Source organism: Notolepis coatsorum (assembly GCF_963971535.1).
Source record: "Notolepis coatsorum genome assembly, chromosome: 17".
In the NCBI taxonomy this organism is placed as follows: domain Eukaryota; kingdom Metazoa; phylum Chordata; class Actinopteri; order Aulopiformes; family Paralepididae; genus Notolepis; species Notolepis coatsorum.
The window spans coordinates 112,282,158-112,309,812 of NC_140181.1; the positions used below are offsets into that span (position 1 = coordinate 112,282,158).

The window sequence follows — 27,655 nt, forward strand, 5'->3', positions numbered from 1 at the left end:
ATTTTGTACCGTCAATAGATTAAAAAAAATTAACAAATTAATCTCACAATTTTCTGTAATTAATCTAGATTAAAAATAGCATTTTTCTACTTAAGACCGAAGCTTGTAACAGATATTTACTTGAGTAAAATCATGGAATTAATGCAAAATCAACACAAAGAAAGTATATTTAGATTCAAAGACAATTTTAATCGCTTTCTTTGAATAGTTTCTCTCCTGTGAAATTACAAAAACACAAAACCATCAACATTGACTCAGCTTTAAAGACCTCTTTCTTATATGCGTGGCGCTAAATTTGAAGATTTTTCACTCAATAGATTAATTAATTGTAATGCTTTAAATTAATCGCCAAAGTTTAAGCATTCAGCATGACAGCCCTAATTTTATATCCACAGTAAACTCTCCTCGCTATAAAAACCACCCACAGGTCCAACGGGTTTCCAGCACCTGGCTCACGAGACACATACCCTTTTACTTTCAGTTAAACAGCACGACACACACAAGACGGGTCAGTTCCATTATTTTATTGACCAATAAGCAATAGACAATGGTTTATTTCTTTATAAATCACCCATCCGCCCAAGCCAATTCAACAGGCATACTCTACAGTCTACAGTACAAATTCATTCACTCAATAATTGCACTATACATAACAAATACAGTACATGGCATAGAAAAGCTATTTCACAGACACGGTTTTAATAAGTCATGTAAATTTGATAATGGAATAAGGTTTATATTGTGGATACTTACACTTGAACCTGAGGCAATTTCGCAGGCATTGTGGTTGGGGGCGTCTGTGGCGCGTCACGACCACAGGCCTGGCATAATTGGTATTGCTGTTGCATTTATTCATCCTTCCATCACAGCTGACCTAACGAATCTGCATTGAGAACGGTAATGTGTGAACCTGAGCGTACATAACCTTTTTATCATTTATTCAGCTACTTGTCCGCGTTTCCACCGATCCTAACCAAAAAATGACCTCCATTGGGGGGGAAAGTAACAAATGGCATCTAATGCGATTACTTTAAATTTGGGTACTTTAGTGTTCCGTCAATCATAATAGTCATGGAGTTTATCTGCATATATAAACATGACTTTCAAAATTGGGACAGGTAACAGAATACCACTGCGACCGTTCTAGGACCGTATACATTATATACTATGGAACACAAGCTTCCTTCACCTTTGGCTCTTTGAATCGGTATGATCAAATCATAATCAGTTTTTTTTTTTTCAGTCTTTATTTGGATCAGAACTGAATTGCTAATTAGTGTGTGTGTGTGTGTTCTGCAGATGGTGGCGAGGGCAGTCTGTAGGGAGACCACAGACCTCTGGCATAGTATAGAATAAAAAGAGTACAATATAATCAAGGAAACAACAGCGGACAAAAAACAAAACAGGTGTAGGAAACACTGCTTCGAGATCGTCGAGAATAAGAGCGCAGTCCTCGGTTTCGTCGTCTCAACGGTCACATCAAGATCATTCCCATTGCAAGCCCAGCCAAATCTTCTCAAACGCCAAACACTCCCGTCTACTAGGAGTTCAAGTTTCATCAGACAAAATAAAAAGTTCCCCTCTTTTATTCATTCATTTTTTTTTCTCTCTCTTTTCAAAATTTCCAAAAAGCAGCAAGGGACATTAAAAAAAAAGAATTCAAATAAAAACAGGAAAAATAAAGAGGGCTAATGTTTTTAACCCCATGGTCTCATAGCAACAAAAAGCAGGAGGCCATCTTTCAACCCCCCCCCTCTTGACACAACTCTAAATCAAATCCCACAATTACAATAAAAGTAACTGTAATAACAAGAGTAGTATTAATAATAATAAAGGCATTTCAATTCCTCTTGCTTTGCTTTTGTCTCCCCCCCCACCTTTAAATACAGTGATGCCAGCAGGCATTATTTACAGCACTGCCCCCCCGCCACCCCCCTCTCCTCCTGAGAAGAGGCGTGACTGGGTCAGTGGGGGCGGCTGCTGGACTCGGACGTCCGCCGCTGCCGTGGCGCCGCGCTGTGCCCGTTGGTGCAGCCGTTGTTGCTCCGCTTGCTCAGCCCGCCGGTCAGAATGTCCTGGATGTGCTGCACGATCAGGTTGATGGCCACTGGAGGGAGACAGAGGGAAGGGTCACACTTTTACCTTCATTCAACAAGGAAACGGTAAAGAGGGAAAAGATTTCCCAGCTCGACTACAGATAAGTGTAATAATAATGTTTATTCAGGTTGATGGCCACTGGAGGGAGACAGAGGGAAGGGTCACGCTTTTACCATCCAACAAGGAAACGGTAAAGAGGGAAAAGATTTCCCAGCTTGACTACAGACAAGTGCAATATAATGGATATTTAACCCCTCTTTAGCCCGAGCGGTCCGTCGGCCCTGTCAAAACAGCAGTAATAGTGTATTTTCAACAATACGTTTGTTTACCAATAGGTTAAAGTGTCATTAACCCTTTCACTGCCACACGACAAAAGGTTAACCCTTTACCATCACACAACCGACGGCAGTGAAAGGGTTAACCGGCTGTTGTGTGGCAGTGAAAGGGTTAACCTTCTGTGAATTGTCGCAGTAAAAGGGTTAACGGTTTTGGTAGTGCGGCAGTGAAAGGGTTAATGAAATGAAATATCAGTTTAGGAATTGTATTCATATGCAAGCTAATTTCGACCCGAAATAAATCCGAGACAGGGCTTTCAATGAGCGTCGTTTTTTTATTTCTTATTGTTCAGGATTATGTACCACAAAACTGAACGTTATTGGCATATAATATATGCGCGCAGTTAGTTCGTCTACCTTCTGTGAACATTTAGCAAGAATCCGTGTTGCAAACAGATTCAAAATGGCGGAGCCATATCCATTATAAGAAAGGAACTGTACTTACAGTAGATTTCATTCACGGTTCTTCCTGCACGCCTGGAGATACTAAATCCAAATTAAACTCTGCCAGAGTAGATTTGGCCCGATCTATAGAGGTGCAACTTGGCTATAATGTCATTTATAGGCCTGATATTCTATAATAATATTTCAAATTGCATGTGTCCGGATGGCAGAATTCAGTACTGCATCTACAAAACCTTCCGTTTAATCATCTTCCCTTTATTCATTTGCTTAGATTTTTTTGTAGATGTGATCTCAAGAAGGTGTTGTTTTTCATGTCTGGTAATTTTTTGTATGGTGTTATTCACTGTCAAAGATAAAATAAAATAAAAAAAAAATATATATATAGAGAGAGAATTGATATTCTCCTTTGGTTCATTACAATTTACTAAAGCCTAGTAACAGACAATATTTCTGACACTGGGAATACATTCCCCGAGGTTCATAGATGCTCCTAGATACCAAGAACATGCAGATGGACCTTGTAGAAGTGGAGCAATCATCCATTTACTTAGGTATGTACTTTTAGGCAGATTCTCTAAAAATAGGGCTACAGCTTAACAGGTTAAAAAGGTGCTGTAAGTGGCATTTCTTCGTAAAAAACCACTTGCAGCACCTTTAACTACCACCTCATTCCCCTTCATGATGTCAGAACACGAGCGCGATGTAAAGCAGTGTGAACGAGACGTGCAGCAGCTCAGCTCACCGAGGTTATCGGCTCCTCGGGGGATGATCACGTCTGCGTACTTCTTGGTCTGGAGACAAGTCAACAACACTTTCAATTACTACACAGGCGAGTCAACAGGTGGTGAACAGGTGAGTCAACAGGTGGTGAACAGGTGAGTCAAGGGGAGAGACTGAACAGGGGAGTCAAGGGGAGACACTGAACAGGTGAGTCAAGGGGAGACACTGAACAGGTGAGTCAAGGTGAGACACTGAACAGGTGAGTCAAGGGGAGACACTGAACAGGTGAGTCAAGGGGAGACACTGAACAGGTGAGTCAAGGGGAGACACTGAACAGGTGAGTCTAGGTGAGACACTGAACAGGTGAGTCTAGGTGAGACACTGAACAGGTGAGTCAAGGGGAGACACTGAACAGGTGAGTCAAGGGGAGACACTGAACAGGTGAGTCAAGGTGAGACACTGAACAGGTGAGTCAAGGTGAGACACTGAACAGGTGAGTCAAGGGGAGACACTGAACAGGTGAGTCAACAGGTGGTGAACAGGTGAGTCAAGGGGAGACACTGAACAGGTGACTCAAGGTGAGACACTGAACAGGTGAGTCAAGGTGAGACACTGAACAGGTGAGTCAAGGGGAGACACTGAACAGGTGACTCAAGGTGAGACACTGAACAGGTGAGTCAAGGTGAGACACTGAACAGGTGAGTCAAGGGGAGACACTGAACAGGTGACTCAAGGTGAGACACTGAACAGGTGAGTCAAGGTGAGACACTGAACAGGTGAGTCAAGGTGAGACACTGAACAGGTGAGTCAAGGTGAGACACTGAACAGGTGAGTCAAGGTGAGACACTGAACAGGTGAGTCAAGGTGAGACACTGAACAGGTGAGTCAAGGGGAGACACTGAACAGGTGAGTCTAGGTGAGACACTGAACAGGTGAGTCTAGGTGAGACACTGAACAGGTGAGTCTAGGTGAGACACTGAACAGGTGAGTCAAGGGGAGACACTGAACAGGTGAGTCAAGGGGAGACACTGAACAGGTGAGTCTAGGTGAGACACTGAACAGGTGAGTCAAGGTGAGACACTGAACAGGTGAGTCAAGGTGAGACACTGAACAGGTGAGTCAAGGGGAGACACTGAACAGGTGAGTCAAGGGGAGACACTGAACAGGTGAGTCAAGGGGAGACACTGAACAGGTGAGAGACTGAACAGGTGAGAGACTGACTGGTAAGCAGAACTCCTCGAAGGCGGGCTTGACGAAGGTGATGTACTGCGTCAGCACCTGCTCCAGATCCCTGCCGCGCTCGCTGATGTCCCGCAGCACTGAAACACACAAAACTGCACATTAGGGGGGGAAATATATACAATAAACACGATAAAAATATGATCCAACGACCACAACCAATCCACTTGTGTACAGCAGCCAACAGCATGAGCATGTCGTCCCGACCAACCTACACCGCCTCACTGAGCACAGAGTGACAGGACTTTTACATTTAAAACAACAATTGTCAATATTACACTTAATGTAGATCTCTATTTTTTTTTACTGTATATTTTATATTAGATTGTACATACATAACAGAGGAAATGTGAATCCCGGGCCGTAGTTTATTATTATTATGTTATTTTATTCCTTATTCTTAGGCAATTTTTTATTATTCTTATATTCGTGATTTGTTTCGTCTACCTAAATGTTTACCGTCAGCGATTTGTAGTGCCACATTTCCCTCGGGATGATTAAAATATTTCTATTCTATTCCATTTCAAACCTTTATTTAAACTCAAAAGGCAACCGAGGTTCCCTCATTTACAGTCACGTCGAGTGGATAAACAGAGTTAAGCTAAAAAAAAAGGGGGGGGGGGGTTAACCGGCTGTTGTGTGGCAGTGAAAGGGTTAACCTTCTGTGTATTGTCGCAGTTAAAGGGTTAACCGTTTGGTAGTGCGGCAGTGAAAGGGTTAAGGACCAGCCAGTCACTAGAACGGGTTCCATCAGTACCAAAATTCCATTCACTAATGATGTAGTATAAGGAGGTAGCTTACCAATAATGATGTAGTATAATGGCTGCTTTTTTTTATATAGCGCTTTTATCCAAAGCGCTTTACAATTTGTTCCTCACATTTTACCCGTTCACTCACACATTCACACACCGACGGCGGAGGCAACCATGCAAGGTGCCAACCTGCTCATCGGGAGCAATTAGGGGTTAAGTGTCTTGCTCAAGGACACATCGACATGCTGCCCGGGAGGAGCGGGAATCGAACCGGGAACCTCCGGATTGCCAGACGACTGCTCTACCTCCCGAGCCACTGTCGCCCCGGTATAAGGAGGTAGCTTACCAATAATGATGTAGTATAAGGAGGTAGCTTACCAATAATGATGTAGTATAAGGAGGTAGCTTACCAATAATGATGTAGTATAAGGAGGTAGCTTACCAGTAATGATGTTGTATAAGGAGGTAGCTTACCAATAATGATGTAGTATAAGGAGGTAGCTTACCAATAATGATGTAGTATAAGGAGGTAGCTTACCAATAATGATGTAGTATAAGGAGGTAGCTTACCAATAATGATGTAGTATAAGGAGGTAGCTTACCAATAATGATGTAGTATAAGGAGGTAGCTTACCAATAATGATGTAGTATAAGGAGGTAGCTTACCAATAATGATGTAGTATAAGGAGGTAGCTTACCAATAATGTAGTATAAGGAGGTAGCTTACCAATAATGATGTAGTATAAGGAGGTAGCTTACCAATAATGATGTAGTATAAGGAGGTAGCTTACCAATAATGATGTAGTATAAGGAGGTAGCTTACCAGTAATGATGTAGTATAAGGAGGCAGCTTACCAATAATGATGTAGTATAAGGAGGCAGCTTAACAATAATGATGTAGTATAAGGAGGTAGCTTACCAGTAATGATGTAGTATAAGGAGGTAGCTTAACAATAATGATGTAGTATAAGGAGGCAGCTTACCAATAATGATGTAGTATAAGGAGGCAGCTTACCAATAATGATGTAGTATAAGGAGGTAGCTTACCAATAATGATGTAGTATAAGGAGGCAGCTTACCAATAATGATGTAGTATAAGGAGGTAGCTTACCAATAATGATGTAGTATAAGGAGGTAGCTTACCAATAATGATGTAGTATAAGGAGGCAGCTTACCAATAATGATGTAGTATAAGGAGGCAGCTTACCAATAATGATGTAGTATAAGGAGGCAGCTTACCAATAATGATGTAGTATAAGGAGGTAGCTTACCAATAATGATGTAGTATAAGGAGGCAGCTTACCAATAATGATGTAGTATAAGGAGGCAGCTTACCAATAATGATGTAGTATAAGGAGGCAGCTTAACAATAATGATGTAGTATAAGGAGGTAGCTTACCAATAATGATGTAGTATAAGGAGGCAGCTTACCAATAATGATGTAGTATAAGGAGGCAGCTTACCAATAATGATGTAGTATAAGGAGGCAGCTTACCAATAATGATGTAGTATAAGGAGGTAGCTTACCAATAATGATGTAGTATAAGGAGGCAGCTTACCAATAATGATGTAGTATAAGGAGGCAGCTTACCAATAATGATGTAGTATAAGGAGGCAGCTTACCAATAATGATGTAGTATAAGGAGGCAGCTTACCAATAATGATGTAGTATAAGGAGGCAGCTTACCAATAATGATGTAGTATAAGGAGGCAGCTTACCAATAATGATGTAGTATAAGGAGGCAGCTTACCAATAATGATGTAGTATAAGGAGGTAGCTTACCAATAATGATGTAGTATAAGGAGGTAGCTTACCAATAATGATGTAGTATAAGGAGGTAGCTTACCAATAATGATGTAGTATAAGGAGGCAGCTTACCAATAATGATGTAGTATAAGGAGGCAGCTTACCAGTAATGATGTAGTATAAGGAGGCAGCTTACCAATAATGATGTAGTATAAGGAGGTAGCTTACCAATAATGATGTAGTATAAGGAGGTAGCTTACCAATAATGATGTAGTATAATGATGTAGTATAAGGAGGTAGCTTACCAATAATGATGTAGTATAAGGAGGTAGCTTACCAGTAATGATGTAGTATAAGGAGGCAGCTTACCAATAATGATGTAGTATAAGGAGGCAGCTTACCAATAATGATGTAGTATAAGGAGGCAGCTTACCAATAATGATGTAGTATAAGGAGGTAGCTTACCAATAATGATGTAGTATAAGGAGGTAGCTTACCAATAATGATGTAGTATAATGATGTAGTATAAGGAGGTAGCTTACCAATAATGATGTAGTATAAGGAGGTAGCTTACCAGTAATGATGTAGTATAAGGAGGCAGCTTACCAATAATGATGTAGTATAAGGAGGCAGCTTACCAATAATGATGTAGTATAAGGAGGTAGCTTACCAATAATGATGTAGTATAAGGAGGCAGCTTACCAATAATGATGTAGTATAAGGAGGTAGCTTACCAATAATGATGTAGTATAAGGAGGCAGCTTACCAATAATGATGTAGTATAAGGAGGCAGCTTACCAGTAATGATGTAGTATAAGGAGGCAGCTTACCAATAATGATGTAGTATAAGGAGGCAGCTTACCAATAATGATGTAGTATAAGGAGGCAGCTTACCAATAATGATGTAGTATAAGGAGGCAGCTTACCAATAATGATGTAGTATAAGGAGGCAGCTTACCAATAATGATGTAGTATAAGGAGGCAGCTTACCAATAATGATGTAGTATAAGGAGGCAGCTTACCAATAATGATGTAGTATAAGGAGGCAGCTTACCAATAAGGACCTTAAAAATGAACAAATACCAGTGTTTGTTGTGCCTCTCCATCAGAGTTTAGTTTTGCGTTCCACTGTACAGCCAACCGTCTCACACAGACACACAGACATTATTCGTCTGCATCCCACTCACGTAAACAGTCAACTAACAACTAAACAGCCGCCCACACCCAAACTACACCTACATTCAGAGGACCCCCCCGCCCCCCCCCCCCCACACACACACCTCTACGTGACAGTCGTGTGTCTGCATCAGTGTCCACAAACAGCTTCATCTGGAAGAGATCGCGGATCTCCTGAGAGTAGAACATTAGAATGCCCTCGAACAGGACCACGTCAGCCGGGTACACGGTCACAAACTCTTCTTTCCTGGAACACACACACACACACACAGACACACACGGACAACACTCTTCAGTACATCTGCACACCAATTATCGAGTCATGTGGGGAGAAATGCCTTATAGAGTCCCGTCTGTGTCTCGATCGCTCTTAAAATAGACGGCCACAGCCTGATCCCGTATGGGGTGGTCCCTGTGAAAAATAAAATCACACTTTCAATAAAAGTTGTAGCCTAGCCATGAAGGAAAGCGCACTTGTGACCAGCAGGTCACAGGTGCAAATTCCCCAACAAGGCCAGCTAGGAAAATCTGAACAACAACATGGCGTCACACACACTCTCCTACCCAGGGTTCCCACAGACATTGCAAAATGAAATTCAAGGACTTTTAGGTACTTTTCCAAGCACTGTTTTTCATCTTCAAGTCACTCGAAGGACACAATTAACTTTTAAATGCAGTTTTTTTTTTAACCATCTTCTTGGCCTGCTTGCCAGCTAGAGCGTCACACGCCAAGAAGAAATGTTGCCGTCTCGCTCGCCTCTCGTCAGATTTTATTCAAACGGAACCAAAAAATAAACCGTTTCTTGATTCAGAACAATTCGATCATGGATGAACAAAACATTCAATGCGAATGGTTGATTTGAATTTCAAGGACTTTTTAAGCCCCTTAAGAAATGGGTGGTTTAAGGAATTCCAGGCCTTGACCTTTTTTTGTAAACAAAAATCAAGCACTTAAGCACTTCAAGGACCGTGTGCGAACCCCGTCTACCTCAACTAGGGCGGCCTGGAATGTCCCGTGACAACGCCGGTATTACCGGCGACACCAGCCGTGTTAACAAGGCGATGCTGAATATCCGCAGGGCGGTTACGTTGGGCTTTAACGCTGTGCGCTACATGGATCCGCTGCTGTGGGGGTTTTAACGCACGGCATCTCTAACGCCATCTTTCTCTCCTTCACGTCAAGTTAAAACTACTCCGTGAAAGTGAAAACTCAAAATAGCTGCTATACACGCAGCCGCGTTCCGTTTAGAATGTCCCATTTACACATTTAGTATTTTACAAATTACGTTTTTTTTATTTATTTATTTTTTTTATGTGGGAAGTGAACTATTTTAACTGTATTAAACTGTGTGGGTATCAAACAAGAAAGACAGTCTTTAAAACTGTGTAGGACCCAGGCCCAGAACTGCGCCCTGAGAGGGAGGTTTGCCCTGGGTGGGAGGTTCGAAGGGTCAAAGTGGGTATCAAACAGGAGGGAAGACTGTAGGGCCGTCTTAAATACTTCGAAGCTTCGTTCGATGGGCATGGGATTCGAATATGAAAATAAAATATTATTATAAAAAAAATATATATATGATTTTTTTTTAAACTCTGCCTCTCTTTGTTAACTACAAGAAGCAATGCTGTTTGTTATTTAAGATGAGGTCGGACTCGGCGCTGACAGATTTGTGTTCATTGTGCTGCTTTTATAAAGCCTCAAATGACGGCTTACAATATTTTATGAAAGCAAAGTGTTGCGTTTGTCTAAGGTTTTAAAAGGTTTAAACTTTACAGCACTGACAAAGTTGAACAAAGTGCTGTACAAGTCCCACAACATAAAAAAAATATATATATAAAAAAAAAAGAAAAAAGAAATGTATTTACAAATTTTTCTTTTTTTTGCTTCGAATTAAAATCGAATCTCTGCCCCAAAGCTTCGAATTCCAAAAATAAATTCGAAGGTCAGCCCTAGAAGACTGTCAAGTTTTAAACTGTAGATACCAAACAGAGGAGGTAAAGACGACTTTAAACTGTTAAACAGTAATCCAGAACTATTTTATTGCACTGTAAAAAAAACAGATTTTATATGTCTGCACTTGATGTGCTCATTTCATGTCTATTCTACTACTTATTGCACTATTTTACTCTGTCTATTCTATCTTACTCTTTTTATTATAGTCTATTTTAAAAACTGAATCAAACCATAAACAAGGTGGTCCTGTTGGGATGTTAGATCCTAATGTGATTTTATATCTGCACTTTATGTGCTAATCTTCCCGTCTTTTTTCTGTTGTGAAACACTTTGAGCTGCAGTTTCTGTATGAAAGGTGCTTTACAAATACAGTTTTATTATTATTATATGGGTTTTATTTATATATATATATATATATATATATATATATATATATAAAAAAAAAAGGGCAAGCCTAACCTCAACAACTACCATTGAGGTGCTCTTTAGCAAGACACTAAACCCGCCTAACGCCTCCAGAGACGTTTTATGACCGACAGTAGAAGAACTGGGCGTCCTCCGCGGTGGTGTTGAAGCGCGTGAAGAACGGTGCCGTGGGAAAAAAGTGCGTGCAGTCAAATCATCCCTCCGTGGCTAAACACGGGTGGACGAGACCAGAACCCCCCGGTTCACAAACCTGCTCGACAGGAACATCGTCTCATTCAGTGACCTTTTCTCAGACCAGGGCTTCCAGACGGAACAATCGCAAGACGTAGTAAAAGCTCAGCGTAGGGCTGGGTGGCGACATGGCCAAAAATGATATCACGATAACGATATGATAATGTTATCATATCACTCGATATCTATAATTATCGATATTGTTATAAGTATAATTCTTTTTTTTAATGTTATTTAATTTAATACAATTTTTTTTTTAAATCTACAACAGATGTATGTTTCTTTTGCAGCAATTCTTTGTCGTTGCCGCCATCTTTAGTGTTACATCCCCTCACACTCCAGTTCTCAGGCTGCAGCTGGTTTGAAAGCTAAAGTAAACCGGCTTCTCTGCTGGCTGTGGCTCCAGGGGAGTTGAACAGTTCTGGCTCTGCTAGTTTATTTTCTATCTTTTGGCGCTTTTTTGGTGGACAAACCACCGCACATGTGCAGTGTGACTCGTGACTGGAGACTAGCTCTGCTAGCACACATAGCCTACTGTGTACACAGACTAGGGCTGCACGATTAATCGATTTTAAATCGAAATCGCGATTTGGAATGATGCAATTATCAAAAAAAAAATTAAATCGCAATTTCCTCTTTGATTTATTTAACCAGGAAGTCCCATTGAGATACAATATCGGTTTGGGAGAGGGAGGTAAGGGGTTTTAGATTGTGTGTTGTTGAATCAAGTCAAATCCTAGGTAAGCATATATTGTGAGTGTGAACGTTGACATGAAAAAAAAAGTTAAAAAAAGTTAAAAAAAAAAAAAAAAAAAGTTATAAAGAATATTTTGTTTTATTTTATTTTTATTTATTTTTAGGTTTCTCATTTGATTCGATACTCTGTAGTACCGACGTGTTTCGGTTCGGTACCTCAAAAGTACCGAATTCGGTACCCATCCCTACCGTTGGGTACCGGTATCGATTCCCAGGTAAAAAGAAAAATGTTCAGACTCTGTGTCCAGAAAAGACCCACCGCGTAGGCCAGATGCAAGCCGCATTTTACAATAAACCTCTGTGGGGCTGTAAATAATAAAATATATATATATATAATTGCAAATTTAATTGCAATCGCAATATGTCAGAAAAATCGCAATTAGATTATTTCCCAAAATCGTGCAGCCCTAGTACAGACGGTTTCAAACTGTATTTTAAATCAGAAAGCAAACTAAATAAATGGACAAAAGAAAAAGAAATCTCAATTTGGTCAGTATTTGGTCAGTAAGCAAAGCCATTACTTTAAGTTGCAGGTGAGAAAGACAAGTCTGTCCACTGTCTCTGGTTTTAAAACTGCCCTGTTGCAGGTCACCAAAAAAAATATATATAATAATTAGATATTTTTTCTATTATCAACAATCGATATCGATTATTAAAATATATCGCAATAATTATCGTTTATCGTTTTATCGCTCAGCGCGTCTGGGACGGTGAGAAGCGACACGACGTACAAAGTGTGGTCTAACGGGGAGTCGGGGACGGAACGGCGCTCACCTGGAATGGGTGACAAAGTCATAGAGTGGGATCTGGACGGTCTTGCCCATCATGATCTGCCGGAGGGTCTTCATGACCAGCTCGTTGTCGAAGGCGTCTGAGGAGCACATCGTGGGCACGCACGTCAGTTTTCACCTCCATGCGTTCCTCCCACTACTCAAGTTTGTTCCCAGTTTTGTTTATTATTTGTCACATGATATAAAAATACACGTACTTCACGGTGAAATGCTTGGTTCTGTACGAGCCGCTGAGAGTTATAGCTTCATACAGTAAACCGTGAGTAGAAGAGGAATAACACAATGTACAATCTAAAGTACAATCTTAAGTACAATGAGTAAAAATGCAGACAATGGGGTACAAAACGTTAAGGCAAGGTGCAAATGAGATATAAATGTAGTGCAAATGTCTTTAATAAATAGATAGATATAATGTAGCGTGTGTTAAAGTGTCTAAAGTGAGTGTTTGTTTAAAGTGTGTAGATGATGGGTTGTTACATGGAGTCATTTGAGCATCCTGGGGATAAAAGCTCCTTCTGAGTTTCAGATTAAACTTGATTTGAACAAGGACAGCACACATTAATGAACATAATAAATGTAAATGTGAGACAGTGTTAGCCAAAGCTCATTTTCAACTGTTGCCCCTGGGCCTGCTGTTAAAAAGCAGCTAAAAAAGAAACCATAACATCGCAATATTTTGGTGGCAACATGTATCGTAGACGCAAAGTGTCTTTCATTGAGATGAACAGACTGAAAAAAACGTTATATTATTATAATTTTTTTTATCCACTTTTTCTCCTCCTGTTTTTTCTGTGTTTTTCTCCCATCCTAATTTAGTCGTGCCAATTCCCCCCCCTCCCATTCCTGGTCGTTGCACGCATGTGCCCCCCACTGGTCGGTCGTAGGGAGGGTTGATAGATACTATCGTATGTCCCCTCAGATACATGCGGAGTCAGCCAGCCACTTCTTTTCACCTGGCAGCGAGGACTCTCATTGGCGAGGTGTAACGTGTGGGAGGCTCACACTACCCTCACCATCTCCCTCCCTCGCTGTGCAGGCGCCCTGACCGACCTGTAGGAGTCGCTGTTTACAACGACCAGATTACCACCCACCGGCTTCCCTCCTGCTGACTCTGCCAATTGAGTCAGTATGACGGCCGGCCCAAGCCGGAGGCAACGCTGACAGCCGGATTCGATACCAGTGTCTCTCGCGTTGGTGACGAGCGCTTAGTCCGCTGCGCACCCAGCCACCAAAAAGAAAAAACTTTATATTAGGGGTGCACGATATTGATTTTTTGACCCCGATACCGATAACTTTATGCTCCTCAAGCCCGATATTTATTGTATTATAATTCTTTTTTTTTAAATGTATATTCCTGTAGTTTTGACCTAACCAGATTTATCTTGACATGCTCGTTACTACTATGAACAAAACAAAGCCAAGACAAAAGTGACTATATTTATTTTTCCAAATAAATATTTGAAGAAAATTCACAATCCATCAATAACTTATAATACATCCAACCTAACAAGTCACCTGCAACATCACCACCGCTATGATGGTGTGTTAAAAGCCTACGACGACGCGCAAGCAGCTGTGAATCCAAAGCCAGCTACAAAGGAACCCGCGGCGCTTGTACCTATTGACGAGGCGTTTGCTAAATTAAAGAAGTTTGACAGAAATGACCCAAGGGCTCAAGCCGCTAGCTTTTAAGCAGTGCTTGGTGGTGCAAATTAACCTGGCTACTACGGAGCAATAAGTGACTGCGTATTCAACCAAGGGTTGCATCACAGCCATGAAAGGGGCTAGATTTGCCGCAGCTTTAGCTGCTCGCGCGTCGTCGTAGGCTTTTAACACAATCAATAACACACCATCGTAGCGGTGGTGATGTTGCAGGTGACTTGTTAGGTTGGATATAAGTTGTTGCCCTTTACCCTCCTCGTGGAACTTCTGCATTGCATTTGTTACAAATAGCAAGCAAACTTTTTTCCTCTGAAACTATCCCCACACTACAGACGCCATCTTTGTTTACATCCGCGCTGCTTCAGAAACTTACGTGGCTACGTCACAGCCAAGAAAGGGAGCGCTGGATTTGTGTAGAACGCCCTTTCCTAAACCTCAGTTGTACCACAGTACTGGCAAAACGGGAGGAGCCTACAGTAAAAACAAACACCCTTCATCCCAATTCACCCACACCGCATTTTTTTTACCAAAAGATATATTATATTATCGGAGCTATTAATAACGTTATCGGGTTTATCGGGATGACGTCATAATTGCTGATATCGGCCCGATAATTATCGTGCATCCCTGCTTTATATTATTAGAAAGAAACCGTTTACACATTTTTTTTTACTGCCGATGTCGACTATTATCCAACATAATTTCCAGTTGAAAAAAAGGGTACTAAGATCGCGACAACATAAACCACAAAATCGTAGTAGTAGTACCATCGTATCACGGCGAGTATCGTGGGGCATCTGGTGATTCCCAACCCCACTCCGCCCATGTGCTCCGAGCCCACACGAGGCCCCCCCCCCCCTCTCTCTCCTCACCCCCCCCCCGCTCGCACACTTGTGTGTGTAGTTGAGGAGTCCCTGTGCGCGGCGTGGCAGCTGTTGGGCTCAAGTCTCCAAATCTTAAAACAGCTGCCTCCGAGAGAAAAGGCTGACTAAGGAGACCCGACCAGCTGAGTAAGGGAGCAGGAGTGAGCGAGCGAGCAAGTCCAAAAATGGACGGTGTAACTGAGGGGTACAATTCCCTGACTGTATTGTTAGATATGATATTTAATACCACTACCTCATGTACTTTAACTTCTGGCCACCCAGTACAAGATATAAGTATGATGAACACTTTCCCACCTGATGAAACGAATCCACACAAATGTACCAAATCGAAGGTTTAATACAGCAAAAGGTGTATACAACGATCACTTAATTACATTTATGATTTGAAATATGAAATATGCACTTTTATGGCAAATGAGTATTCGTAGGTAAATCAACATTGAATGTCCAATCTCTGGTTACGCAGGGAGTAAGTATACAACCTGGAATATTTAGGAAAACGATAGCGATGGTACTTAAATGATTATAGCTGGATACACTAAGGGGGGGGGGGTCCCGCTGGTTGTAAGACAGTAGGAGGGGGGGGGTTAGAGAAGCCGCTGGCGGTATCCCATCTGGCCGACGGTGTCTTGGGAGAATCCAAAGTCTTGGACACGGTGCCCACAGAACCTCGGACCGCAGACGAATACAGCTGGACCCTCCGTGGACGGTAGCTGCCGGTCCACAACGGAGAGACGTGAGGCGACCTCACTGGTGTAGAGCGCCGTCTCACCTGGAGTCCTCTCCGGGGGGTAGTTCCAACACTCCGCAGTGTTGGCCTTTATCCATGGAATAATCAAAGCACACAAAGCATAATCCAAGCCGTGGAAGGCTCGCCGTCGTCCGGGTAGAGTAATCCAATATACAGGTCCAGTCGCTCTTGGCCCGGAGCTCCTCGGATGCAATCCCCACTAGGGGTCTGACCAGCCTGGTTAAGCGTCCAGATAACTTCAGGAACGATGGGGGTACTGATAACTTTAGAACTCTAACCGAACGATGCACCATACATAAATAGACTATTATTAGCTTAATAGAATACGTCCAACTCGACGGTATAGTGCCAAACTATGACTATTCAACTATTAATCTACACGATATCTCAATGCCTATTCTGGGCCAAGTAGGCCTTACTACACCGCACGTGCGTCGTGGGGAGGCTTTGCGTCTGTCACTCTGTTGGAGGGTAAAGAACTGGACTAAAAGAAAGTTCTACTTTACAGGGCGGCTAGGTGGTGTAGTGGGCAAGGCACTCGCCACCAGTGTGGAGACGCTAGGATTCGCGTGTTCGAATCCAGCTCTCCACATTGTTTTCAGTTTAGCTGGTCGTCCGCAGTAATACACATTGGCCGTATTACGGGGAGGGAAAACTGAAGGGTGGGGATCGAACGTTGTGAACAAGCGACTCCTACAAGTCGGTTGGTGCGCCTGCGCAGTAGAATCAGGAAGTGTCGGGGGCAGCGTGAGCCTCCCACGCGTTACTCCTCGCCACTGAGAGATCGAGCTGCGCAGGTGAAAAGATGCGACTGCTGTTACCTCAAGTACCGGAGGGGACTTGTGCTATGTATGACTTAGTCCACATTGCAGCCGGCTTGTGGGAGGCAAGAAACAGCGTTCGTGACAGGGGAGGGTTGAATTGGATGATACGAAATTGGGATGGGAGAAAAATATAGAAAATGGGAGAAAAAGTGGATCAAAAAAAAAAGAAAGTTCTACTTTACTTGCGCCATATATATATGCGCTATGAACAAATAGTACCATTCGTATTTCGCCCGACATATTCCTGCGCGGAACCGGGGGCTTGCCACGACATGTTAGGCGGCACGATTGAACTTGGACCTAGGGGTATGGCAACCTGGCGCCAGGTTCTCGTCCAATGGTAGAATGAAACTATTATGGGCTGTTTAGTAGACTAAAGGGATATTCAATGCATATTGTACAAGGAATATACAGGGGATATCAAACGATATACAAATAAATATATAAATAAATATACATATTCGGTTTAATCTGATCCTTCACAACAGACGGGATCGGCTGCGCTGCCAGGCGTGCCGTTATGGAGCTTGGTGGCAACCGCGTTCCGCGAGGCACACCGTTTTGTGCGCTTCCCCATGCTCCAGGCGTGCTTCCCCGTGCTCCGGGCGTGCTTCCCCGTGCTCCAGGCGTGCTTCCCCGTGCTCCAGGCGTGCTTCCCCGTGCTCCAGGCGTGCTTCCCCGTGCTCCAGGCGTGCTTCCCCATGCTCCGGGCGTGCTTCCCCGTGCTCCGGGCGTGCTTCCCCGTGCTCCAGGCGTGCTTCCCCGTGCTCCAGGCGTGCTTCCCCATGCTCCAGGCGTGCTTCCCCGTGCTCCAGGCGTGCTTCCCCGTGCTCCAGGCGTGCTTCCCCGTGCTCCAGGCGTGCTTCCCCGTGCTCCAGGCGTGCTTCCCCGTGCTCCGGGCGTGCTTCCCCATGCTCCAGGCGTGCTTCCCCGTGCTCCAGGCGTGCTTCCCCGTGCTCCGGGCGTGCTTCCCCATGCTCCAGGCGTGCTTCCCCGTGCTCCAGGCGTGCTTCCCCGTGCTCCGGGCGTGCTTCCCCGTGCTCCAGGCGTGCTTCCCCATGCTCCGGGCGTGCTTCCCCATGCTCCAGGCGTGCTTCCCCGTGCTCCAGGCGTGCTTCCCCGTGCTCCGGGCGTGCTTCCCCATGCTCCAGGCGTGCTTCCCCGTGCTCCAGGCGTGCTTCCCCGTGCTCCGGGCGTGCTTCCCCGTGCTCCAGGCGTGCTTCCCCATGCTCCGGGCGTGCTTCCCCATGCTCCGGGCGTGCTTCCCCGTGCTCCAGGCGTGCTTCCCCGTGCTCCAGGCGTGCTTCCCCATGCTCCAGGCGTGCTTCCCCGTGCTCCAGGCGTGCTTCCCCGTGCTCCAGGCGTGCTTCCCCATGCTCCGGGCGTGCTTCCCCGTGCTCCGGGCGTGCTTCCCCGTGCTCCAGGCGTGCTTCCCCATGCTCCGGGCGTGCTTCCCCGTGCTCCGGGCGTGCTTCCCCGTGCTCCAGGCGTGCTTCCCCATGCTCCAGGCGTGCTTCCCCGTGCTCCAGGCGTGCTTCCCCGTGCTCCAGGCGTGCTTCCCCATGCTCCAGGCGTGCTTCCCCGTGCTCCAGGCGTGCTTCCCCATGCTCCAGGCGTGCTTCCCCATGCTCCAGGGTGATCTGCGGAGTGGAATACCTTCGCTGCTGCTGCTGCCCCCCCCCCCCCCCCCGCATACGATCTGCCCAGACGCACCTCTTCTCCCCCCTGGCCTTTGACCAGAGTTAGCCGGCCACTTGCACACAACAACGTTTTTATGTTACTCTGGACTTTTTTTTTTTTTTTTTATCTAATTTATTGTCTCTTTCATATTGCACCTTGCTCTCCTAATTGTACAATACCTTTTTCTGTTGTTTTAGTGTATTTCTTTTTACTTATTACTGCATTGTATGTGTTTTTATCATGTACCTGTGAAGCACTTTGGTTTGGCTTTAGTCATTTGTATCCTCAAACTAAATCCTCAATTTGAATAAAGTGATTAATCTGCAGTGTTTCCCATGGAAAAAAAATTCAGCAGCGGTGCTGTGCCTCTAGGGGGGTCCGGGGGCAGGCCCCCCTGGAACTTTTTTTTTTTTTTATTATTATTATTATATTTTAAAGTTAAATGCATCAATCTGGTGCACTTTGAGAGCAAAATAAAGAGGCCAGATCTATGATGAACTTTGTGCTCAAAACACAAAATCGACTAGACTGCAGTGCTTTCTCCCTGCAGCCTGTTCCTCAGGTCAGTATTTTACATTAAGCACCCCCACAGCCCAAATTAAATGATTAAAAAAATATATATATTATAAAAAAATTATAATAATTTATATATCATTTTTTTTAATAGTCTAGTAACTCTAGTTCATAGCAGCGGCGGTCCTGATTCAGCAGCGGCGCTCCCAGCCCAACTAAATCAACTTTCTTTAATGAATATAACTAATCAGTTTAAAAAAATAAAATAAACTTTTTATTACAAATAAAAATGTCGAATGTTGATTTAGAATTCGAATGGCAACGTAACGAACGAAGGTTGGAACGAAGGTTGGGGCTCAGCCCTAGTGGTCTGTGGGGTCAGTGGAATACCTGGGTGGTCGAAGTTGAACTGGCCCTTGAGAGCCTTGGCCTTCTGCTCCAGGCTGAGCTCCCGGTAGAAGCTGTCCTGGCTGAGGATCACCACCTGCCGCTGGTGGTGGTCGATCTTGTTCTGGCCCAGCAGCTCCATGATCTTCCCACAGACCGAGGACTGGGGGGGGGGGGGACACAAAACAAGAGACATGAGTCACGATGAGCGATGGGGAGGAGGGCGAAAGACGACAAGGTGTCGTGACCTAGATACATAAATGAATAACTGCGATCGCACCAATGAGCAAAAGTAACACAAGATTTACAGGACAAGGCGGCTGGGTGGCGCAGCGGACATTGCGCTCGTCACCAACGCAAGAGACACCGGGTTCAAATCCGGCTGTCAGCGTTGCCTCCGGCTCGGGCCAGTCGTCATACTGGCTCAATTGGCAGAGTTAGGGGGTGGAAGCCGATGGGTGGTCATCTGGACGTTGTGGACAGCGACTCCTACAGGTCGGTTGGGGGACGCCTGCACAGCAGAGACAGGAAGTAGCGGGGGTAGTGTGAGCCCCCGACACGTTACACCTCGCCACTGAGAGTCCGCGCTGGCAGGTGAAAAGATGCAACAGGCTGCCTCCTCGTGTACCGGAGGGGACACGTGATGCAAGGCTTCCATCCTCCCTACAACCGACCAGTGGGGGGCATAGTCGAGCAACGTTCAAGACAGGGGAGGGGAGAATTGGAAACACGAAATTGGGATGGGAGAAAAAATTGAAAAAGTGGATAAAAAAAAGAAATTGATGTTCGCATGGCATTTTCCTTCAGATACAGTATTCTGGACTGATAACCTTCAGATACAGTATTCTGGACTGATACCCTTCAGATATACAGTATTCTGGACCGATACCCTTCAGATATACAGTATTCTGGACCGATACCCTTCAGATATACAGTATTCTGGACCGATACCCTTCAGATATACAGTATTCTGGACTGATACCCTTCAGATATACAGTATTCTGGACTGATACCCTTCAGATATACAGTATTCTGGACTGATACCATTCCCGTGCACCAGTAGAAGTTTGCTTCCGTTGGTACGTAAGGCACACACTGTGGTTACCGTGGTTACAGCAGACTCGGGTGACCTGGCCTCATCTGGCCCACCATCTCTGATCTCACTGACCTCCGGAACACCATCTCTGACCTCACTGACCCCTGGACCACCGTCCCCGCTGACCTCCCGACTAAACGAACCCCCTGCCCGTGCGTCCGTGCTGCTGACTGGACCCTGCTGACGGGACATTCTCCAGCGGCGCCCCACTATGGGGCTTTTGTGTCCATGAAACGAGGGCACAATGAACTCGGACGCTCCCCGCTACTCCGTCGGGAGCCGGGACGTGCCGTCAGCAGTGCGCTGAACTAGGAACCGAGGACGCTGAACTAGGAACCGAGAGGACGCCGAACTAGGAACCGAGAGGACGCCGAACTAGGAACCGAGAGGACGCCGAACTAGGAACCGAGAGGACGCCGAACTAGGAACCGAGAGGACGCCGAACTAGGAACCGAGAGGACGCTGAACTAGGAACCGAGAGGACGCTGAACTAGGAACCGAGAGGACGCTGAACTAGGAACCGAGAGGACTCTGAACTAGGAACCGAGAGGACTCTCTGAACTAGGAACCGAGAGGACTCTGAACTAGGAACCGAGAGGACGCCGAACTAGGAACCGACTAGGAACCGAGAGGACTCTGAACTAGGAACCGAGAGGACGCCGAACTAGGAACCGAGAGGACTCTGAACTAGGAACCGAGAGGACGCCGAACTAGGAACCGAGAGGACGCCGAACTAGGAACCAAGAGGATGCCGAACTAGGAACCAAGAGGACTCTCTGAACTAGGAACCAAGAGGACTCTCTGAACTAGGAACCAAGAGGACTCTCTGAACTAGGAACCAAGAGGACTCTGAACTAGGAACCAAGAGGACTCTGAACTAGGAACCAAGAGGACTCTGAACTAGGAACCAAGAGGACTCTCTGAACTAGGAACCAAGAGGACTCTCTGAACTAGGAACCAAGAGGACTCTGAACTAGGAACCAAGAGGACTCTGAACTAGGAACCAAGAGGACTCTCTGAACTAGGAACCAAGAGGACTCTGAACTAGGAACCAAGAGGACTCTCTGAACTAGGAACCAAGAGGACTCTGAACTAGGAACCAAGAGGACTCTCTGAACTAGGAACCAAGAGGACTCTCTGAACTAGGAACCAAGAGGACTCTGAACTAGGAACCAAGAGGACTCTCTGAACTAGGAACCAAGAGGACTCTCTGAACTAGGAACCAAGAGGACTCTGAACTAGGAACCAAGAGGACTCTGAACTAGGAACCAAGAGGACTCTGAACTAGGAACCAAGAGGACTCTGAACTAGGAACCAAGAGGACTCTGAACTAGGAACCAAGAGGACTCTGAACTAGGAACCAAGAGGACTCTGAACTAGGAACCAAGAGGACTCTGAACTAGGAACCAAGAGGACTCTGAACTAGGAACCAAGAGGACTCTGAACTAGGAACCAAGAGGACTCTGAACTAGGAACCAAGAGGACTCTGAACTAGGAACCAAGAGGACTCTGAACTAGGAACCAAGAGGACTCTGAACTAGGAACCAAGAGGACTCTCTGAACTAGGAACCAAGAGGACTCTCTGAACTAGGAACCAAGAGGACTCTCTGAACTAGGAACCAAGAGGACTCTCTGAACTAGGAACCAAGAGGACTCTGAACTAGGAACCAAGAGGACTCTCTGAACTAGGAACCAAGAGGACTCTCTGAACTAGGAACCAAGAGGACTCTGAACTAGGAACCAAGAGGACTCTCTGAACTAGGAACCAAGAGGACTCTGAACTAGGAACCAAGAGGACTCTCTGAACTAGGAACCAAGAGGACTCTCTGAACTAGGAACCAAGAGGACTCTCTGAACTAGGAACCAAGAGGACTCTGAACTAGGAACCAAGAGGACTCTCTGAACTAGGAACCAAGAGGACTCTGAACTAGGAACCAAGAGGACTCTGAACTAGGAACCAAGAGGACTCTGAACTAGGAACCAAGAGGACTCTCTGAACTAGGAACCAAGAGGACTCTGAACTAGGAACCAAGAGGACTCTCTGAACTAGGAACCAAGAGGACTCTCTGAACTAGGAACCAAGAGGACTCTCTGAACTAGGAACCAAGAGGACTCTCTGAACTAGGAACCAAGAGGACTCTGAACTAGGAACCAAGAGGACTCTCTGAACTAGGAACCAAGAGGACTCTGAACTAGGAACCAAGAGGACTCTGAACTAGGAACCAAGAGGACTCTGAACTAGGAACCAAGAGGACTCTCTGAACTAGGAACCAAGAGGACTCTCTGAACTAGGAACCAAGAGGACTCTGAACTAGGAACCAAGAGGACTCTCTGAACTAGGAACCAAGAGGACTCTCTGAACTAGGAACCAAGAGGACTCTCTGAACTAGGAACCAAGAGGACTCTGAACTAGGAACCAAGAGGACTCTCTGAACTAGGAACCAAGAGGACTCTGAACTAGGAACCAAGAGGACTCTGAACTAGGAACCAAGAGGACTCTGAACTAGGAACCAAGAGGACTCTGAACTAGGAACCAAGAGGACTCTGAACTAGGAACCAAGAGGACTCTCTGAACTAGGAACCAAGAGGACTCGATAGTGGGAGCACACCGGTCAGCCTGTGCTCTGCTCACACCGTCATATGAAACCGTCTACTGTACCCCATCTCAACCAATAAACAAGCTAGTAGTAGTAATCAATAATATACCAATAAATCAATAAACTAGATACCATCATTCTATTTTCTAACCACTTAAAACAAAATCAATTACTTATATATGCAAAAAGAGATTCAGGCTAATTGATAAACTACAATAGGATCAAACTAACAGGCCACATAACTACTAGGGCTGTCCCCGAAGCCCGTTTTTGGCCTTCGAACTTCGGCAGTTATTTTTTTTGAACGGACGTTCGAACCTTCGTCTTTAATCATGCAAAAAAAATGTGCGCCTAAATAATTTCTGGTTCAGTACCGCCGAGTCTCGACTTTAGGCACATAGCGCACGTTTGCGCATCTTGCCGAGGAGGCTGCAATAACGTTTGGATGGTAATCCATTTTGTGAAAAAATTTGTTGAAACAACATCTTTGTTGGCCGACGGCGCCAGCCATCTTAACGTTAGCGAGCTAAAGGGCCGCTCTCTGCATGGCTTAATTAACGTACATAACATACCTGTGTAACGTTAAGTAACTTGTGTTCCGCTGGGAAAGTTCAGCATCACTGCATAGTTACACGTGGTTTAATCCAAACGTCCATGAGGGAACATTGTGTTATGAAATAAGACGGTGAGTGTGAGTCACTCAACTCTCTTTTTCGCACGATTGATTAATTTCCTGATAATGTACGACGGTGACCCCTCCTCATCCCGACTAGACTGTTGTTGTCGTCCTGTGTTCGCGCGTGACTTTCGAATGATTGTAAACACAACATAGTACTGTGATATTCTGATATATATCACATATAGGGCTGCAACGATTAGTCGACATAATCGTCGACGGCAATCATAAAAACTCGTTGACGCAGAATTTTTGCGTCGATTAGTCATAAAGAAATTAAAAAAAACATTTCTTTTTATATGATTTTTTTTTCCACTGCCCATCTTTGTGAAAGTGGCTTCTCAGCTCTGGTCCAGCTGAAGACAAAGCAGAGGAACAGATTGGACATTGAGCATGACCTCAGAGTTGCTTTGTCTACCATCACCCCAGACTTTGAGACTCTTGTCAGGAGCAAACAACATCCCCAGTTATCCCATTCGTTCCCTGGGATGTTAAGCTAAGAAGTATTTTTTTTTTGTTATTTAAACACTTCCACTTTAATTTGTATTATTTAATTTATTTATCTTGTTATGAGTGATTGTTGTATTGTTCAAATACATTTTGATTTAAAGTTGCTTAAGATCCAAATTCAAATGTTTCATGAGTCATTATTTTAATTTGCTATGGGATCATCATGTTAAGTTATAAGGCAGAGGGACTGGACCACAGGGTGACATTCACAGGTGTGCAGACTTGAGCATGTGAGGTAAAACATGCACTGGAGAAGGAGCCATGCCCACAGGAAGCAGAGATTGAGGGTGTGACAATAATAATCGTTAGATTAGTCAACTAATCGAAAAAATAATCTACAGATTAGTCGATTACCAAAATAATCGTTAGTTGTTGCAGCCCTTACATATTCACATTGATATATATGTTTAGTGTAAAATAAATCAATAGAAAATGGAAATTGAAAACAATTATAATAATAACGGAGGTTCGAACTCATTAATTAAGATTCCAACACCAACGTAACGAACGAAGGTCCGAATGTTTCGGGCTCAGCCCTAATAACTACAGAAGCACACTCAGTCATACTGCCCCCCCCCCCCCCCCCCCACCATGCAGCTGGGTCTTCAAATTACATAATCACTTCAATGAAAACTGGATGATCCGAGGGGGGGGTGGCATTCAGCCAACTTCCTGGAAGCCCCGACTCGAGAGGAACGTTAGCCCAGCATAAAAACCCTCCCACTGTCAGCTCCATGTAAGGGGGGTGCTAAACACTGGCTTAGTGCCAGGGGGATAAGTTCACACTCATATGTGGGTCAAACGGACCGCCAGCGCCTCCAATCTACATTTCAACCCACATTTAGAACAGTGCATAATCCCAATACAACAATAGAAAATAACACTAAATAAAGCAGTGCAGTGTTATAGCGAGCTATAAATGTTAAGAGCTGTACAAAAATAAAAGTCTTAACTCAAAATATGATTCGATTATTCGGGGCAGAACCAAGTCAGGTAAAGTTTTAAAAGAAAAGGAAAAACAAGTATAAAGTCAAACCAGTGTCTCCGCTTTATCATAGGCTGTGTGATATGATATTATGTCAATAACATTGTGGGGGCATGATATGACTGATAATATTACACGGAATTTGCTAAACGTGAGTCATCCACGTGGCCTCTTTAGAGAGAGATCCAGAGAGCAGACTTGTTTGTCTACGTCACGATGTTACTGGAACGGAAAGCAGGCGCTTCCTTCCCCCCAGATCCTCCCCTCATGATGTGGAAGAGTCAAAACAAAAGCACACAAGACACTCAAAAAGAGAAATAGCCTTGAAGAAAAATAAATAAAAAGACTGCTTATGATCGGCTCAGTAAAACGCTTTGTGACACGAATTATTAAACCAATAATACACTTGGGATCGCGATTATCAACGTTATTTCTCTTCTTCATTCACAATTGGGACAGTTTCAGCCACAACCAATTTCTGCATTGTACTGTATATTGTAACTCAGTTACTATATATATATTTTTTTTTTAAGCACACTCCCAGGAGCAAAACAGGAAAAAAAGCATTTAGTATAAAAGGTATTCTGTATATTTTTGTGTATGACAACTAATAATAAAGAAACTTGAACATCTCATTTTAACTCGTTGCGCGCCGCCGGTGTTTTGTATACCAGCCGGGCTCTAATGTTAGCTAGTGTGGTACAAAACAAAACCACCTAATTGAGAAAACAAACAAGAACGATGTTATTATGCAGCAAACGTCGGTAATTTATTATTATTAGGACGACGGGGTGGTAATTTTACACACAAAAAGACCAAACAATTCAGCCATAGCTTTATGTTTGAGGTGAAACTAGCATTAGCGTCGTTAGCCCCTTTCGTGCCTGTGGTGCACCACAGTCACTTGCTCCTCAATAGCAAACCAACCTAGATTCACCATGGAGGGACTGGTTCTAACCCGAACCGCTCGTTCTACAAGCATCACAGAGACACGTCGATGGTCCTCACAGTTACACGAGGGTCTCGGACAGAGACACGGCGGGGTTTGAAAGCTCTGCGTTGCCAATAAACATTTTAAATATATTTTTATAAACTTGATCAACACGGGCTCAAAGCGGCCTCAGCTGCGCGATGCGCCTGCGCTGTGACCACAGCGCATGCGCACAGGCACCCCCAACGCCGGAAATAACGCCCGTGTTGACCGGTTTATAAAACGATATTTAAAATGTTTATGAGCAACGCAGAGCTTTCAAACCCCGCCGTATCTCTGTCCGAGACCCCCGTGCTGCTGGGAGGACCTGCGACATGTCTCTGTGATGCTTGTGGAACATGTTCACAATCACAGTGAGGAAGGGGCTGAAGATGGAGCTGAAACCAGCCAGCGGCGTGAAGAGGAGCCGGCTTTGTCTCGTTCCAGTAACATTAACCCTGATGTAAACAAGACGAAAGTGTTTCTCTGGTCTGCATCCCCTTAATAACAGTTGTGTGTATTGAGCCGTACTGTACTACTGTACCAATTCTGCAATCTGTTAATAAAGTTCTCATTCAATCAATCAATGAACCTGTGATGGAATGTAGCTTAGCTTGTAGCTCTGATGACGCGGTGATGGGAACAATGGAGCCGCTGTTACAGTAGTGTGTTGACGCGAAGGTAAAGTGCTCTTAATAATAATAATACACGTTTTGATTAAAAGCTAACGACACCAAAACACTATTTACACTAAAAACGGATAATAATAATAATAATAATAATAATAATGAGGCGTCATCATTCAAAGCCAATACTTTAGTTAGTGAAGCACCACGCGGTAAGGAGAGCGACTCCCGGTGATACAGTAGGAACAGTCACTAAACATGACATCATAATCATAATGATCATAATACATTGGATTTGAAGAGAGAAGCCTCTTTCTCAAGACTCACTGTACAAGGAGAGAGAGAGAGATAAGCTATATAAAAGAAAGGGTAGATAATATATATATAGTAACAGGAAAAAACAAATAAGATAAAATGTATAAAAAAAAAAAGGTCACACTATAATAATATTAGTCCTCCGGTGCTGCTGACCTTGCCGCTGGCGGTGCCTCCAGACACACCGATAAGGAACGGTTGTCGAATAATGATCATGTTGTCCTGCTCCTGGCCCTGCTCCCGCTCCCGGTCCCGGAGATGTGTCTCGCTATCCCCGGCCATGCTTGCAGTGCCGCCGACGCGCCGCCCGGGCTGCAAGATCCCCCCCTCGCTCCTCCCATTCCGCCTCATCTCAAAGACACGCTGACGTCACGACGAGACCGCCGCCGCCATCTTAGTTTAGGGGACAACCGACAGGTGTGTAGTGTACCAGCAAAAGTGAGCTCCGTTTTTAAATAGTAATAATAATAATAATAATAATAATAATAATAATAATAATAATAATAATAATAATAATTGTTGAACAGTCGTGAACGATGCATCTCTTTAATGC

At 44.3% G+C, this 27,655-nt stretch overlaps 1 protein-coding gene across 1 annotated transcript; it reads right to left on the reverse strand.

Annotated features, from left to right (window-relative positions):
- Nucleotides 1-509: 509 nt before the first annotated feature.
- Nucleotides 510-27,389, reverse strand: uck2b (uridine-cytidine kinase 2b). The gene is made up of 7 exons (XM_084332577.1): nt 27,259-27,389; nt 19,331-19,490; nt 12,610-12,706; nt 8,576-8,718; nt 4,779-4,876; nt 3,580-3,628; nt 510-2,107 (listed from the first exon to the last, which is right to left on the reverse strand). The coding sequence occupies exons 1-7, from the start codon at nt 27,382-27,384 to the stop codon at nt 1,965-1,967; spliced, it is 816 nt and encodes a 271-aa protein (XP_084188703.1). The 5' UTR covers nt 27,385-27,389; the 3' UTR covers nt 510-1,964.
- Nucleotides 27,390-27,655: the final 266 nt, after the last annotated feature.